Source organism: Pempheris klunzingeri, chromosome 17 (assembly GCF_042242105.1).
Source record: "Pempheris klunzingeri isolate RE-2024b chromosome 17, fPemKlu1.hap1, whole genome shotgun sequence".
Classification (NCBI taxonomy): domain Eukaryota; kingdom Metazoa; phylum Chordata; class Actinopteri; order Acropomatiformes; family Pempheridae; genus Pempheris; species Pempheris klunzingeri.
The window spans coordinates 1,207,469-1,223,958 of NC_092028.1; the positions used below are offsets into that span (position 1 = coordinate 1,207,469).

Consider the following 16,490-nt stretch of genomic DNA (forward strand, 5'->3'; position numbering starts at 1 on the left):
GAGTCTTTTTGTGTTTTTCCTCCCTCCTCCTCTGCTCTCTCTCCCTCCCTCCTTCTCTTCCTCCCACTCCTCTTCTCCAAATGTCTTGTTGAGAGATGGTTGCTATGTGAACAGGTGCTAAAGAGCCTCTTATGTATCTGCACACACACTCACACACACACACACACACACACACTCACACACACACCATGCATGTTCATACGATGCACAAATAAAACACACACTCCACCGACATCTTCAACGAAAAGGAAGTTGAACGAGGGAAAGCTGCAGCTCAGAGGCCGAGGAAGACGAAGGTGAACGAGTGGGCAGCTTGTTCACTTCTTCTTCTTCTTCTAAAGAGAATTCTTTCTCTCTTTCTCAGCATCGTCCTCCTCCCACACAGATCGGCCCTGTCACACCGCCTCGCTCATTTTCTTCCTCCACTCGTCTGCAGTGGTTTGGTTAATAAAGCAGCATCAGGAGTCATCCACTGCTAAAGCTAACAGGTCCCAGTTTATGATATCACGCTGACAGACTGAGGCTAAAGCTAACAGGTCCCAGTTTATGATATCACGCTAACGGACTGAGGCTAAAGCTAACAGGTCCCAGTTTATGATATCACGCTGACAGACTGAGGCTAAAGCTAACAGGTCCCAGTTTATGATATCACGCTAACGGACTGAGGCTAAAGCTAACAGGTCCCAGTTTATGATATCACGCTAACGGACTGAGGCTAAAGCTAACAGGTCCCAGTTTATGATATCACGCTAACGGACTGAGGCTAAAGCTAACAGGTCCCAGTTTATGATATCACGCTAACAGACTGAGGCTAAAGCTAACAGGTCCCAGTTTATGATATCACGCTAACGGACTGAGGCTAAAGCTAACAGGTGCCAGTTTATGATATCACGCTAACGGACTGAGGCTAAAGCTAACAGGTCCCAGTTTATGATATCACGCTAACAGACTGAGGCTAAAGCTAACAGGTCCCAGTTTATGATATCACGCTGACAGACTGAGGCTAAAGCTAACAGGTCCCAGTTTATGATACCATGCTAACAGACTGAGGCTAAAGCTAACAGGTCCCAGTTTATGATATCACGCTAACAGACTGATCATTAATGAGAATTAACAGTTTAAGTTCAGCCTGATAACTGCTTGTTAGCCTGGATTAGTTAAACCATGTTTGAAGAACAGTACCGTAAAGCGGCTAACGTTAGCAAAATAATGTAGCTGACCAATGATTTGCTAAGTCTTAAACTAGCTTGACTTTAATAACAAGCTGGGATCAGTTAGGACTTTGTTTTTCAGGGGAATCAGTTCAAAAGATGAGCTCACACACTCTCACACACTCTCACACACTCTCACACAATATAAAGTGAATCACACACAACTTGGCGGTAAAGACTTCATTCAGTAGAAATGATATTTACATTCTGCTCCACAGGTAACACGGCCTCACCTACACACCTGCCTGCCTCAACACGCCTGTGTGCCGGCCTCAGAGTGCGTTCACGTGTGTGTGTTAGGTAAGAAGCTTTGGCAGGTTTGTTTCTCTTTTATGAAACTGTCACGCCTGTTTTACCTGCTCGGCAGCTGTTTACACACACACACACACAGTGATAATATTATGGGATGGGAGACAGATGTGGCTGATTGTTGGTGTTTTCCCAAAGCTTTATTTAAAATCCTCTGCGTAGAGCAGCTGGCGAGGCTCATGTTGGCGTCTTCAGCGCGTCGGTTAACTGTGTGTTTATAATACGTGATAATCTGGGAGGGTGTGACAGTTTCAGACGGCGGAGTCAGACCTCGTCTCTAATCGTGTCCTGACGGTAAAGACGTCACACCACAGCAGGCCGATAAAGTCAAACCCATCATTTATACTCTGAAATGACTGAACTGACGACTACGTGATGTTTGATGAAAGAGCAAAAGGTAAAAGCAACGAGTTATTACAATAAAACCTGCTGAACAATGTGTAGAACACCTGAGCACTGTAATACAGTTGTAACCTAGATGTAGATAATCGTGGTTCAAGGTTCAGTCTTACTGCACACACACACACACACACACACACACACACACACACTGACTGGACAGGATTTCAAAACAAACACTCAAAGTGCATCATGGGAAGCCAGTGGCGTTTTAATCCAGCTTTCCCCTCAGCGGGGGCTGTGAGGTTATTCTGACCAGGTGTCCACAACTTCCTGTTTCGTCATGTGACCCATAAAGAGTTCAGTGCACCAAAACGGTCCGACCGGCATCGAGGGCCTTATCCTCAGTCCAAGAGCTTTGAGCAGGTGCTGCACAAATACACACCACTTACTTTAGGTGAATAGCTGCAGTCAGAATCTCTGACGGATCACTCAAACAGAATAAAAAGGCGTCAGATATGAAGACGTTCAATGTGTTTGTGGTTTTACAATAATCTAACGTTCGTCAGAGGTCCACCGTGAGCCGTTCATTCCATTTGAACTGAAACTCATTTAAAATCCTGAATAAATCTGAAAATACATTTCTGTTGTTTTTTGAAGCGTTTTTGTGTGAAAAATCAGGAGTGTGTGTGTGTGTGTGTGTGTGTGTGTGTGTGTGTGTGTGTGTGTGTGTGAGAGAGAGAGACATTCCCAAACTAAGGTAAAACCAGACAGGTGAGAATCCATCATCACTGAACAGGTGACCTCAAACATGAAGGACATCAGGACTAATGTACATTAAAATTCATATATATTTGTTAGTGTGTGTGAGTGTGTGTGTGTGTGTGTGTGTGTGTGTGTGTGTGTGTGTGTGAGTGTGTGTGTGTGTGTGTGAGTGTGTGTGTGAGTGTGTGTGTGTGTGTGTGTGTGTGTGTGAGTGTGTGTGAGTCAGACTCTGCAGTAATTAAATATGAAACACTGTGTAATTTTCCGGCCGTGGAGGCGGAAACACATGAGACCAGGATAACGTGGGCTCAGACTCTGTTGGTCTGACGGAGACATGAACACACAGCGTCTCTCTGGTCTCGTTAATCACATGTAGCCCCCATTAAACCCCGTCTGACCCCCACAGGCGCACACAGACCCCCACCTCCTAAATCTGGAAGATGAGTCTTTTCTGTGAATTCTTCTCCTGCTTTGTGCTAAGCTAACAAACAGTAAAGGTGCTTCAACTTGACCTGAAAGCTAATGTTGCACTACGGCTATGTTAGCTTTATGTTCTGTTAGCCAATAATGAACCACCGGTAACTGGACGCAGCCAACGTTACATTAGCCACGTGTCCTGGTAGCGCACATTAGTCAGCTACCAGTAGAGTAGCACTGCTAATGCTATGTGAGCATTGTGTCCTATTAGCTGATGAGCTACTAGTAGTTTAACATCGCTTATGTTGTCTTAGCTTTAGTGCTTTAATGCTAATGTGTTTAGACTTGTGTTCAATAAGCCTTTTATACCTGCCAGTAGTTTAACATGGCTAATGCTAATTTTTGCTTCATGCTCTGTTACCTGACAATGACCCACCGCTAGCTTTATACTGCTAATGTTATATTAGCATCTGATTACTGGTAGCTTTGCAATGCTAATGCCATATTAGCTTTGTGGCCCTTTGGCTGACTTTATATTGCTGGTAGCTTAGCACTAAATTAGCCTAGTGTCCAGTTAGCTGACAAACTGTACAGAAATACTGTAGCACAGCTGATTTTTAAGAGCCACTAGCTTAAGTGTCCTTATGTCATGTTAGCTTCATGCCCTATAACCGCTAATGTCATGTTAGCTGATGTTAAAAGATCAGGAGCTTAAAACCGCTAATGTCATGTTAGCTTCATGTCCTGTCAGCTGATGCTAAATGGTCAGTAGCTGTGTGAAACACTGTTAAGCTAGCTAGCATGTGATGTATATCGTTTGAGAAAAACTAAATGATACAATTTATCTTTTAAACTGACAAACATCATGTGTGATTTTATGGAACAACTCAAACGGGTAGTTTTTAATTAATTATCTCTCGCTGTTGACGACCGTACATATATTCTCCAAAATAAGGTCCCATGGTGGTCCACCAGGGGGGGAGGGGTTAGGCCTCTCTACTGGTACATTTGTAGTCCATAAAGTACCACCTCTCATCATTTGTAGTCCATTAAAGGCTTTCACTCCCAGTAACAGCAAGATGTCTGACATCAGGGGTTCAGGTCAATAACATGTTTTTAAGCCCAGCAGCAGGTCCCTGACGAGTCACACTTCACCCCTTTCTTTCCTCTAAAATGAACTCGGTGCGTTAATCTAATCCTCTGTGAGAACAAACACTGAACTGTTGTGTCTCCTGAAAGTGAAAAACAACAGACGCCCCTCACAAACACTCAGTAATCGCAGACCTTTGGACTCCAGCTCACTACTTCTTTACTTGTTTGTGTAACAGGATGAGAAATCAGCAGCTGCTCTGAGCAGGCAACGCTCTTTAAAGTTCACTTTGACTGCTGAAACGCTTCTGTTATGCTCACATTTCATCCCATTTTCAGTTTGATTCTTTTGGTGGCACAGATTTTCTGTCCCTTCTGGGCCGCCGTAGGATGTGCTGCTGTGTTGTGAAGTGATTTTCCTTCTCACAGAACAGTCGAACTTTTAGCCTGAAGAAAATCTGTCAGATTCACTGAAACAGAACAAGTCTGTCCTTCACACGCAGGGGCATCACATGACTATCATCAAACTATAACTAACAATTTGTCATTGAAAGGAGAACTCCATGATCCTCTGTGTCCTCATCCTGGAGTCTGAGTACTACTGGTAGGTGCTAAAAGTGTTGGAACTGGTCCAGTAGATCACCTCAGCCAGAACTGGTCCAGTAGATCACCTCAGCCAGCAGCCACTAAACGGGCTGCAATGGCTGCAACGTGATCCTTTGGGACAACTGCACCTGATCACAGTAGGTCCACTAAAAGAGCTTGTTTGATCCACTGACAGGCTCAGAGTGTTATTCTAAGTGTGTGACAGCATCATGGAAAGGATCCCTACAGAGAGAGACCTGGAAGATCCTTTTGGTTTAACCACAAACAGCACACACACCAGACTACATTCACTAAAACAGGGGTTTTAGAGAACAGGACACAGGACTATACCAACACTGAATCCACCGACTGAGGCAGCTGTAGACGAGCAGCTCCTGTGTTCTGTGAGCTAAAATCACTGCTTTTGTCAGGTCATTTTATAACCAAAGGTTAGTCTGTTTCATTAGCCTGGCATCGCCTCTCTCAATTTCAATTTCTATCAACGGGCACAGACCAAAATACCTACAATCAATCAGAGCAATGAAATGTGACAAACTTAACAAATCCTGTCGAAGGTACGGAAACACATTTCTTAATAACCAAAGCAGACGTAGTTATTTGAAGTGTGGTTGTCTGAGCTCCTTCTCCAGTCAGTGTATCACATACAGGAGATGGCGGTCGGCACGCCCTTAGCACCGAGATAAGAAATGTACTGCTGCAGACGGAGGCAGGGAGGATTTCAGCCTCCGAAAGTTTAAGCGTGCGCCATGTTATATTTTACACGCTTTACATCGCATCCAACAGCCCTTTCTGACAGGGAACCAACGCCACTTTATCATCCTTCAAAGCCACCAGACTCCACTGATAAAAACAGTCATTTAACCTCACAGAACACAGGAGCTGCTGGTCTGCTGATTGTGTATTAGTTTGTTTTATTGTGTGACCAAAGTTGCAGAAACTAGTCCTGCAACTCCTTTGTGCTGAGAGGTCAATCCTCTGTTTTCGTCAATGCAGTCTGGTGGTTTTGACGAGAGCACAGATGGACGTAAGGGCTTAAGCTCCCCGGTGGAAAGTGAACTGTCTGACGGTAATGCAGTGAAAATACCTGAAATACAGCGACTACTTATAGTTATTTTTATATCTATTACTGAACAGAACGTTCCACACCAGCAGCAGCCATCTTGTTTACTAAACTGCCTTAAAGATGTCATCGTATCGCATCCCTCCATATTAGTCACCATTTTATATGGTCGCAGCCTGAATCTCTTTCAGCCCATTCATGACAGCAATCACAAGTTGCAGACTCAGATAATGTGTCATAAATATGAGAAAAACTATTTCCCCCCTCATGGTGTCTTTACTTTCCAACACTGCAAAGAAAGAATCATCACATAAAACTCGTCAAATTAAAGTGAATTAGATCTTCATGTGAACATTCAAAACATGGAGAGAAATGCACAGATAAATATTGGATATATTTCATGGACACAGTGTTTGTTCCCCTCCAACAGGACAGCCGCCTCAGACGATCCATAATTTATCAGCTTTGACTCATTCTGTGAGAAACTGGACAGTTTCTGCAGCAGGATGACGACAGCAGACCAACGCTGCACATTTAGACTGAAACAGAGTTCTAATAAACACAATCAAAACACGTTTCTGCTTTTGTTCTGTGGCCAAAGACAATTTGAAGGTTTTATGTGTGACAGTTCACATGTAATAATCTCCTTGTTATTAATGTGTGAACAAACTTATAAAAAGGGACCACGGAAATCAAAAGGAAGTGACGTTTATGTGCGTCGCCTCTCTTTGGTTCCCCTACAGCGCCAACAGTGTGCCTCGCTAGCTAATGCTAGCTTAGCATCCAACACAAGGTCCACATTAGCTCAAAAAAAGGCTCGTTTGGCTACTCACTTGCTAACGTTATCGCTAGCGAAATACAGAGTGGATATGTTAGTTTGCTTTACTAGCTAACGTGATCATGATACCGACTTACGTATGATGACAAAACGCTACGTGTCACATCAGGAGCAAAATAATGAGGAACCAGTCATGTTCATAGCTTCTCCCATCACTTCCTGCACCTGCCTCAGCGTTGCTAGCCAGAGGAGGAGTCAGGTGTACGTATTTGTAGTCCTTCGGCATGCTAGCTAGGTTTCACTACGTGTTTTCAGGAGTTTAACGTGATCTGTCTCCGATGTTTAGCGTGATCTGTCTCCGATGTTTAGCGTGATCTGTCTCCGATGTTTAGCGTGATCGGTCTCCGATGTTTAACGTGATCTGTCTCCGACGTTTAACGTGATCTGTCTGGTTGTTAACGTCATCGGTCGCTGATGTTTTTGTGTTTTTGTTAATGTGAACTGAATTGGGGGTGGGGACTATCTGTAACGAGGGAGGAGGAAGAGGAGGAGGAGGAGGAGGAAGAGGAGGAGATGACACTTTCTGGATCTAACAAGGTAAGGGAACTCATTTTTCAGAAAAACCTTATTAGAAACATTATTAATTACCTTAAGACAAGACTGGAGGGGCTCTTTAACAAAATGCTTCATGTACATATTTGGATTGTATCTGGTGTCAGAACGTGAATATTGATGTGATGTTTCTCAGTAAGGTTTTGAGACGCTGTGTGTTTGTCTCCATCAGTAACGTCTCTGCTGTCTTTCTGCTTTACTTTGAGACGTGAAGAACAAACGGCAGGAAAAGTCGAGAGAGACGTTCAACTCTGAACTGTCCAAGGGATTTATCATTCCGCCTGTTCGCTCTACAAATCTGAACCTTTGTGCCTCAGTTCACCTTCACATAGCTGATCAGTCTGCGTCACCGATCATCAGAGGGATCAATGACTCCTCTGCACAGTTTATACTGAAACAGACTTTACAAGCGGCTTCAGGATCAAATTAAAGGTCACTGAGTGAGGGATGATGTGCGGCCGTCTGCAGGTCTGCAGGTCTGCAGGTTATCCTGCGTATTAGAAATCATTAATTTGGCATCAGAACTGTGTCTGTTATACAGAAATAACAGACTGCAGGACGCCGTAATCGACCAATCAGAATCGAGTATTCGACAAAGCCTGGAATAACATCCCTAGTGTAAATAAAAAGATCAAATGCATCACTAAATGGTTTACCTGCACTTAATGAATGTGTCTGACCGACACGTTACAGGAGAGTGAAAGCAGTCAGAGCTTCATGGTGTCAGGTTTCAGCTCACCTGTTGGTTAATCACCTGCAGAAAACTGAGTGTTGCCGCTGGTCTGAGGTCAGTGCTCTGCTGCTACAAGTACACACCGTTTCTGCAGATGAACCCTGGTGCAGTTTCACTTCATCTCCCCCACCTGCACCCACACACTGAGCACAGCTCCCTGTAGCAGCTCACAGCATGCTAACCAGCTAACACCATGTCAGGGCTAATTAGCATGTTGCTATACATCAGATCGGCAACACGTCATCCAGAGCAGCTCCCACCATCACACCTCTTTAACTATCCACTTTAAATTACTAACACGCTGCAACCCAGACGCCGTGTAGTTGGTTGGTAGTTGGTTAGAAGGGATTCATGGCTCCAAGCTACATGCTAACGCTATATGCTATTGTTATATGAGTGTGAAACGAGGTCTGTGTTTACTGACCCCGTGTTAGCTTAGCTTACTTCAGGGGCACAAAGCCAAACCAGTTTTACTTTAATGAATTTAATATCAGCAGCTGTAGCCTGATGTTAGCAGCACATGCAGGACAGGACAGTGTTAGCGAGCCTGTTAGCGCTCATCCTCTGTAGCTAATAATTGCATAAACAGGTTCTAGTGGCTCTGGGTTCTCTATTGGCTGCTAACACTTCCTGGTTGGAGCTCAGGCTGCACTGACTGGGCTAATGTAAGCTAACTTACAGGCTATAAGCTAACGTTAGCTAGGTGAGCTGTCAGAGCGCAGTGCTAATGCTAGCTAGCATCGTGTTAGCAGAGCAGGACTGGACAGTGAAATGTTTTCTGGTAATCTGCTGACCTGGAGACTCAGTGAGGGGGGGTCACTGAGGGACCCTGTGACCACTGGGGGGGGGGGGGTCACTGGGGGACCCTCTGACCACTGGGGGGGTCACTGAGGGACCCTGTGACCACTGGGGGGGTCACTGAGGGACCCTCTGACCACTGGGGGGGTCACTTACAGTCACTAACAGAATGGGAAGATAATCCAGGTAGCATGCTAAACTGTCAACAGCAGTTATATAATAGTATATACATGTATGTACAGTAGAAATGATATTATATTTTTTAAACATATACAACACTTACACTACTTATATACTTATATATACATATATCTATTTTTAGGATGCTCCACATACATTTGTATCTTTTATATTTTACATCAAAATATGTTGTCACTTCTCAGATTTCTGTAAGACATGAAGCATTTACTGCAAACATATTCTTTATTTTAGGATATTTTACAAGTCTTTGAATCTTGGGAAAAAAACTATTACTACTTTATTATTACTACTATTTTTTCATTGTAAGTTATTTTTAAATACTATGCTATTACTATTACTTTTTAAAATATTACATATCAAAATATTGTATAAATAAAATGTTTCAATATTTTATAATACCCAGATATTAAAATGTTACATATTACAAAATATGTAATGAAACATTTAATACATATATTAACAAATAAATGTGTATTTAAGATTTATATAATATTTTTATATAATATTCCATTTTAGGATTTCATAAACATTTCAATAAATATCCTTAAATATAAATAATATTTCTGAAAAAGCACCATTTTAAAATATCTTGTTGTTTTCTCCCCCAAAAAATGTATGTTTCTGGAAAAATACAACGTAAGGAGCGAGTGAAACGTGGACACAAACACTCGAACACACCCTGCAGCTTCAGGCAGGCAGCAATCACTGCTGCACACACACACACACACACACACACATTCCTGCAGGAACACATATGTACACGCATGCATGCACACACCCACTTCAGCTGTAATAAGCAGGCTGCCTTTCTGAAAGAGGACGGCAGCGATTATGTAACCACACACACACACACACACACACACTCACACACACTCACTCACACACACACACACACACACACACACTCAGGCTGCAGTGTGTATGAAATGAACTGCAGAAAATATGGGAACTTGTTTCTGAATCTGAAGGAGACGATATTTTCTCACAGAACCCGTCGAGAGTTTTTTCTGACTCGAGCCGAGACGGAGACGACGGATTTGATTCATTCTCCTGCAGCAGCTGACTGGACGGGGGGGTTTGCACGCCACACGTGTATATAATCATTACATGATCAATTAATCTTCTCAATTAACCGATCACTTGTTTGGTTCATGAAATCAGGTGTTCTACTTTGTTCAAAATCCAAAGATATCCCGTTATTGATATAAAATTCTGAGAAACTTGCATCATTTTTCGCTCATTCCATAAATGATGATGATTGATGATCACAATAGTTTCAGATGAATTGATCCGTAGATGTCTAATGAAAACACTGTTCGGTCTCACTTCATACGTTCAATACTCACACTTAAACGTTCAAACTGTAACAAGCTTTGGTTTTCAGCCTTTTTATTTTTGAGCTAAAACAATCAGCCAACTGACCGTTTGTTAGCTTAGCATCAGCCACAGCAGGCGAGCGTGACGCTGTAGTCGGACGTTAAACACGACCAAAAGCACCAGCTGGAGTAAAGGACGGATTAAAGCGTGTGTTTGTTAGCTGCTGACGTTAGCACGTCCAGCTAACTAGCTTACTACCAACACTAGCGAACAAGCGTTACAGCCAAAGCCAACAGTTAGCATAGCATTAGCTAACTACATTATATTGTGTGGTTTTAGGTTACATTAATAAATTAATTTAAAATGTATGTTTACGCTTTAAAAACTCTAGCTAACATCATGACAGCATCATGGAAAGGATCCCTACAGAGAGAGACCTGGAAGATCGTTTTGGTTTAACCACAAACAGCACACACACCAGACTACATTCACTAAAACAGGGATTTTAGAGAACAGGACACAGGAGCTGCTGCTCTGCTGCTGCTCCATCAGGTAGTGTGATTGTGTTATTGTGTGACTTTAGGGTTTTAAAGGGGTAGCTGGGATATTTGCATAGCACACAATAACACAGATACACTGACTGATGGAGGCAGCAGCAGAGCAGCAGCTCCTGTGTCCTGTTCTCTAAAATCCCTGTTTTAGTGAATGTAGTCTGGTGTGTGTGCTGTTTGTGGTTAAACCAAAAGGATCTTCCAGGTCTCTCTCTGTAGGGATCCTTTCCATGATGCTGTCACACACTTAGAATAACACTCTGAGCCTGTCAGTGGATCAAACAAGCTCTTTTAGTGGACCTACTGTGATCAGGTGCAGTTGTCCCAAAGGATCACGTTGCAGCCATTGCAGCCCGTTTGGTGGCTGCTGGCTGAGGTGATCTACTGGACCAGTTCCAACACTTTTACTACCTACCAGTCACTCAGACACCATCTCTGCCATGGTTGATGTTATTTTGTAAAACTGGTCAGATGTCTTACCTGCACAGTGGACGTTACGTTTTCCCGCCACGCTGTCCAGCACGGCGAGGGTCAGGTTGTCCGGCGTGTCGGGAGGAAGAGGCGTCCCCCCTCCTCCTCCTCCTCCCCCGCCGCTGGTCTCTGTGATCAGGCTGGCCTCGGAGCTCTGCTCGTCGCTGGACAGAGACGGACTGCGGACGTCTCCTCCTCCAGAACCAGAACCGGATCCAGAACCGGAGCCGTTAGCGCTGCTGGGCACCGAGACCAGACCGGTCCCTGTGGCTGAGGGCCAGGAGGGGGGGTCCTCACTGTCGGGGCTGCAGGGGGTCAAAGGTCAAACAGACCTGTTTTAAAAACATCTTCATTTATAAACAGCAAGTCAGTCGCAGACAACACGTGAACAACGATTAGCTGAACTACTAAAGGGACGAAGCGTTTCCTGTCGTGATCACATGACCGACGCCTGCAGCTAACGAGTATCAGTCAACAGAAAATCAATCGGTTAGCTGTTACATTCGTTTTTCTCACGACAGTAGTTTCCATCTGAAAAATGACAATGTGAACTCATTTGGAAGCTTAATTAAACGATAATAAACTGAGTAGAAGAAGTCGAGGTTGGGAACCGGAGACAAAACCAGTCGCCTCGACCGTCTACGATTAACGGAGTTTGTTCTTGATTAGAGAAACTGATTGTCAGCTGGTGATGTTAACATCCAGGAAGACGCCGAGATCAGCTGATCAGTCATGTGACTTCAAAATGTTCGCTATGTTGGGACTGAAGGAATCAAAAGGGTCTGAACAGTGGAGCCTTAAAGCTGCTTCCTCTCTAGTGTCCAGCAGGGGGCGACTCCACTGGCTCCAAACAGGAGTCTGATTGGATGGAAGTCAATGAGGAAATGAGGAGACTTCTCTCCTGATTCATCAGCTCAGTGAACAGTTTCTGTTCTCAGTCTCTAGTTTACAGTCAATGATGGTCCATTTAGAGGAAGATACACCAGGAAGAGGCTCACTGACCAATCAGAGGAGGGTCCTGTCTGAACCTGGCCAATCAGAGGAGGGGAAATCTAATTCATTACTTCTGGCTCCAAAACCAAGATGGCGATTTTGAAAATGCCAACTTTGAGGCTTCAAACCACCAGTCCACAAACCGATGGATGTCGTCATGGTAACAATGTCCTCTTGTTATAAAGACTCAGAACTTCTCTCGTCTCACATTTGGGACGAGAACATCTTTGCAGCTTTTTTGCGAAATTGAGGACGTTTTTTTAAATTTTATTTCAATTTTACCGTTTCTACTGTGATAAATAGATTAATTACCAAACAGAGTTATGTGGCTCCGATCTCTTCGAAGTGCAGCAGAGCAAAACTAAACGTGAAACAGGTTCAGCCGGATCGACACCTTACAGTCGCCTGTGTGACCTGCTCACAATCAGCTGACGTAACGTGGACGTCTCCGTACGTTCGTGTTTCCTGTACACCCCCCCCCCCCCCCCCCATCTTTAAAGGTGTTTGGTAATCAGATATCTTCAGGACTGTTGAAGCGTTTCTGTGCAGGACAAAAGTCAAACATTTCAACCAGCGTTGGACAGACGAGCAGCACGTAGAACCAACATTCGATCCTCTGACGTCTGTGAAGTCACACCTGACCCCCCTCACGCAGACCAGGACCCTGAGTCTGAGTCCACATGGGGCTCATTCCTGTCACCACTAACTGGGGGGCCAGTCGGGGGCCAGTTTTGCCCCAGACTGGCCCCCGACAGGTGCCTCCGGCTCTGGTCTGGTTCATGTCTCACCTGAACACCTCCCGGGCCTGGCCGCTCTCCGGTGAGGTCTCCCTGAAGAAGGGTACGACCCGGGACAGGCTGGCCCTCCGGCGGGACGCCCCCATCCCCCCGCTGGCCTTGTCCGCCACCCCGCCAACGAAGCCCCCGGCCCGGGTCAGCGCCGTGGTCTGCTTCTTCAGGAACTTCTCCAGCGGTTTCATCCCCGCCGGCATGATGGGACTCTGGGTGGGGGGGGCGGAGGTACACTGGTGGTGGAGGGGTGGGGGGGCAAAGGATGGTGATGCTGAGAGACAGGGGTGGGGGGGGCGGTGGGTCCTACATCATACAGCCCCTGCAGGTCGGGGTGGGCAGGTGTGGGCAGGTGTGAACGGACCCTGTGGAGGAGCACACCGGCTTTAACCCATTTGTGGAGGTGGAGGTGTGGGGGGGTGTGCTGGTAGAGACCTTCCCTGCCCCCTCTGTCTCTCTCCCGGATACCGCACCGCGATGCTGGCCCTCCTTTTCCCCAGGAACCTGCTCCGCGTGGCCGCAGCCCTCGGCCGCTCCTCCCGGCTGCAGCGCCTCCTCCCCCCGCTCCGCTCCCTCCGCTTCCTCCGCGTAAACACGGAGCACGGCTCCGGGACCGAGCGCTCGCTCCGTGAGCGGAAAAACCCGGGAATGTGAAGCCCAAACGCGCTCTGGCTCTCGGCCCGGTGCTCTGCGGCTCCTGGATGAGGTGGACCGGGACGCGGCGCGTCTGTGCGGGATCAGCAGCGGAGGTTTCGTCGGTGATGTCCCGGTGGAGGACCGACGGTGCAGACTCTTCTCCCCTCACACACCTGGAGCAGGAAAACCCGCCCGGCCCGGTGCGTTTGGGTGCTGTGGGATTTCTCAGCTGCGGCGGTGTTTTTCAGCGCAGACACTGCAGAGGCTCCGGTCGGCGGTCCGCCTCACGGTCCCCCATCGCCGGGCTCTCTCTCTCTCTCTCCCCCTCCTCTCTGCTAAATTAGAGGAATGAGAAGTGACTCGTAACATTCACACTCCTCCCTCCCCCTCCTCCTCCTCCCCTCACTCCCCTCCGCTCTCATCTGCTGCAGTTGCGCGCTCCCGACACACCAGCGGGACGGGGGCGCGCATGCACATTTACTCCCAGTGCTGTAAAATTGATGGAAACGGAAATATCCCCGGCGACAGGCTGCAGACTCACCGGGACCTCCGAGCATCTACCCCCCAAAACACCGCGAGACCTGAGCAGCAGAGGACCCGGATCTGATCCAGACTGGAGCAGATAAAACCACCAGAACCAGCAGAACCAGCAGAACCAGCAGCAACATGTGGCGTCCAGAGAAACAGGGATCAGCATCAGTGCTGATGATCAATACAGAATATATTATAGATATTATATGTATTATAGATTATAGATAAATAATATATATTTATTATAGATTATATATTTTAAATTTATTATAGATTATATTTATTATAGATTATATAGATTATATTTATTATAGATATATTTATTATAGATATATTTATTATAGATATATATATTATATATTATATAGATTATATTTATTATAGATTATATTTATTATAGATATATTTATTATAGATATATATATTATAGATATATTTATTATATATTATATAGATTATATTTATTATAGATTATATTTATTATAGATATATTTATTATAGATATTAGGCTCAGACATTTTGAAATGGGAAGACATTTGACTAATTGAAGGACATTTGTAGAGGAAGGATCTGGACTAAGGATCAGGGACCAGGGATCAGAGACCAAGGATCAGGGACTAAGGATCAGGGACCAAGGATCAGGGACCACACACTAAGGATCAGGGGCTAAGGATCAAGGTCCACACACTAAGGATCAGGGACCACAGACTAAGGATCAGGGACTAAGGATCAGGGACCAAGGATCAGGGACCACAGACTAAGGATCAGGGGCTAAGGATCAAGGTCCACACACTAAGGATCAGGGACCACAGACCAAGGATCAGGGACTAAGGATCAGGGACCAAGGATCAGGGACCACACACTAAGGATCAGGGGCTAAGGATCAAGGTCCACACACTAAGGATCAGGGACCACAGACTAAGGATCAGGGACTAAGGATCAGGGACCACAGACTAAGGATCAGGGACTAAGGATCAGGGAGCACACACTAAGAATCAGGGACTAAGGATCAGGGACCACACACTAAGGATCAGGGACTAAGGATCAGGGACCACACACTAAGGATCAGGGACTAAGGATCAGGGACCACACACTAAGGATCAGGGACTAAGGATCAGGGACCACACACTAAGGATCAGGGACTAAGGATCAGGGACCACACACTAAGGATCAGGGATCAGAGACCAAGGATCAGGGACTAAGGATCAGGGACCACAGACTAAGGATCAGGGACTATGGATCAGGGACCACAGACTAAGGATCAGGGACTAAGGATCAGGGACCACAGACTAAGGATCGGGGACCACAGACTAAGGATCAGGGACCACACACTAAGGATCGGGGACCACAGACTAAGGATCAGGGACCACACACTAAGGATCAGGGACTAAGGATCAGGGACCACACACTAAGGATCAGGGACTATGGATCAGGGACCACACACTAAGGATCGGGGACCACAGACTAAGGATCAGGGACTAAGGATCAGGGACCACACACTAAGGATCGGGGACCACAGACTAAGGATCAGGGACCACACACTAAGGATCAGGGACTAAGGATCAGGGACCACACACTAAGGATCAGGGACTAAGGATCAGGGACCACACACTAAGGATCAGGGACCACACACTAAGGATCAGGGACTAAGGATCGGGGACCACACACCAAGGATAAGGGACCACACACTAAGGATCGGGGACCACAGACTAAGGATCAGGGACCACAGACTAAGGATCAGGGACCACACACTAAGGATCAGAGACCACACACTAAGGATCGGGGACCACACACTAAGGATCAGGGACCACACACTAAGGATCAGGGACTAAGGATCGGGGACCACACACCAAGGATAAGGGACCACAGACTAAGGATCAGGGACTATGGATCAGGGACCACAGATAAGGATCAGGGACTAAGGATCAGGGACCACAGACTAAGGATCAGGGACTAAGGATCGGGGACCACACACTAAGGATCAGGGACCACACACTAAGGATCAGGGACTAAGGATCGGGGACCACACACCAAGGATAAGGGACCACAGACTAAGGATCAGGGACTATGGATCAGGGACCACAGATAAGGATCAGGGACTAAGGATCAGGGACCACAGACTAAGGATCAGGGACTAAGGATCGGGGACCACAGACTAAGGATCAGGGACCACACACTAAGGATCAGGGACCACACACTAAGGATCAGGGACTAAGGATCAGGGACCACAGAGTAAGGATCAGGGACTAAGGATCAGGGACCACAGACTAAGGATCAGGGACCAC

The 16,490-nt window shown here is 45.9% G+C and overlaps 1 protein-coding gene across 1 annotated transcript in view; it reads right to left on the reverse strand.

The window, feature by feature from the left end:
* rapgefl1 (Rap guanine nucleotide exchange factor (GEF)-like 1) overlaps positions 1-13,241 on the reverse strand; it is a 35,137-nt gene extending 21,896 nt beyond the window's left edge. Inside the window, exons 1-2 of the mRNA XM_070848434.1 lie at positions 13,039-13,241; positions 11,267-11,562 (exon numbers count right to left, since the gene is read on the reverse strand). Coding sequence (XP_070704535.1) covers positions 11,267-11,562; positions 13,039-13,241 — 499 coding nt within the window. The remainder of the gene's footprint in view (positions 1-11,266; positions 11,563-13,038) is intronic.
* Positions 13,242-16,490: the final 3,249 nt, after the last annotated feature.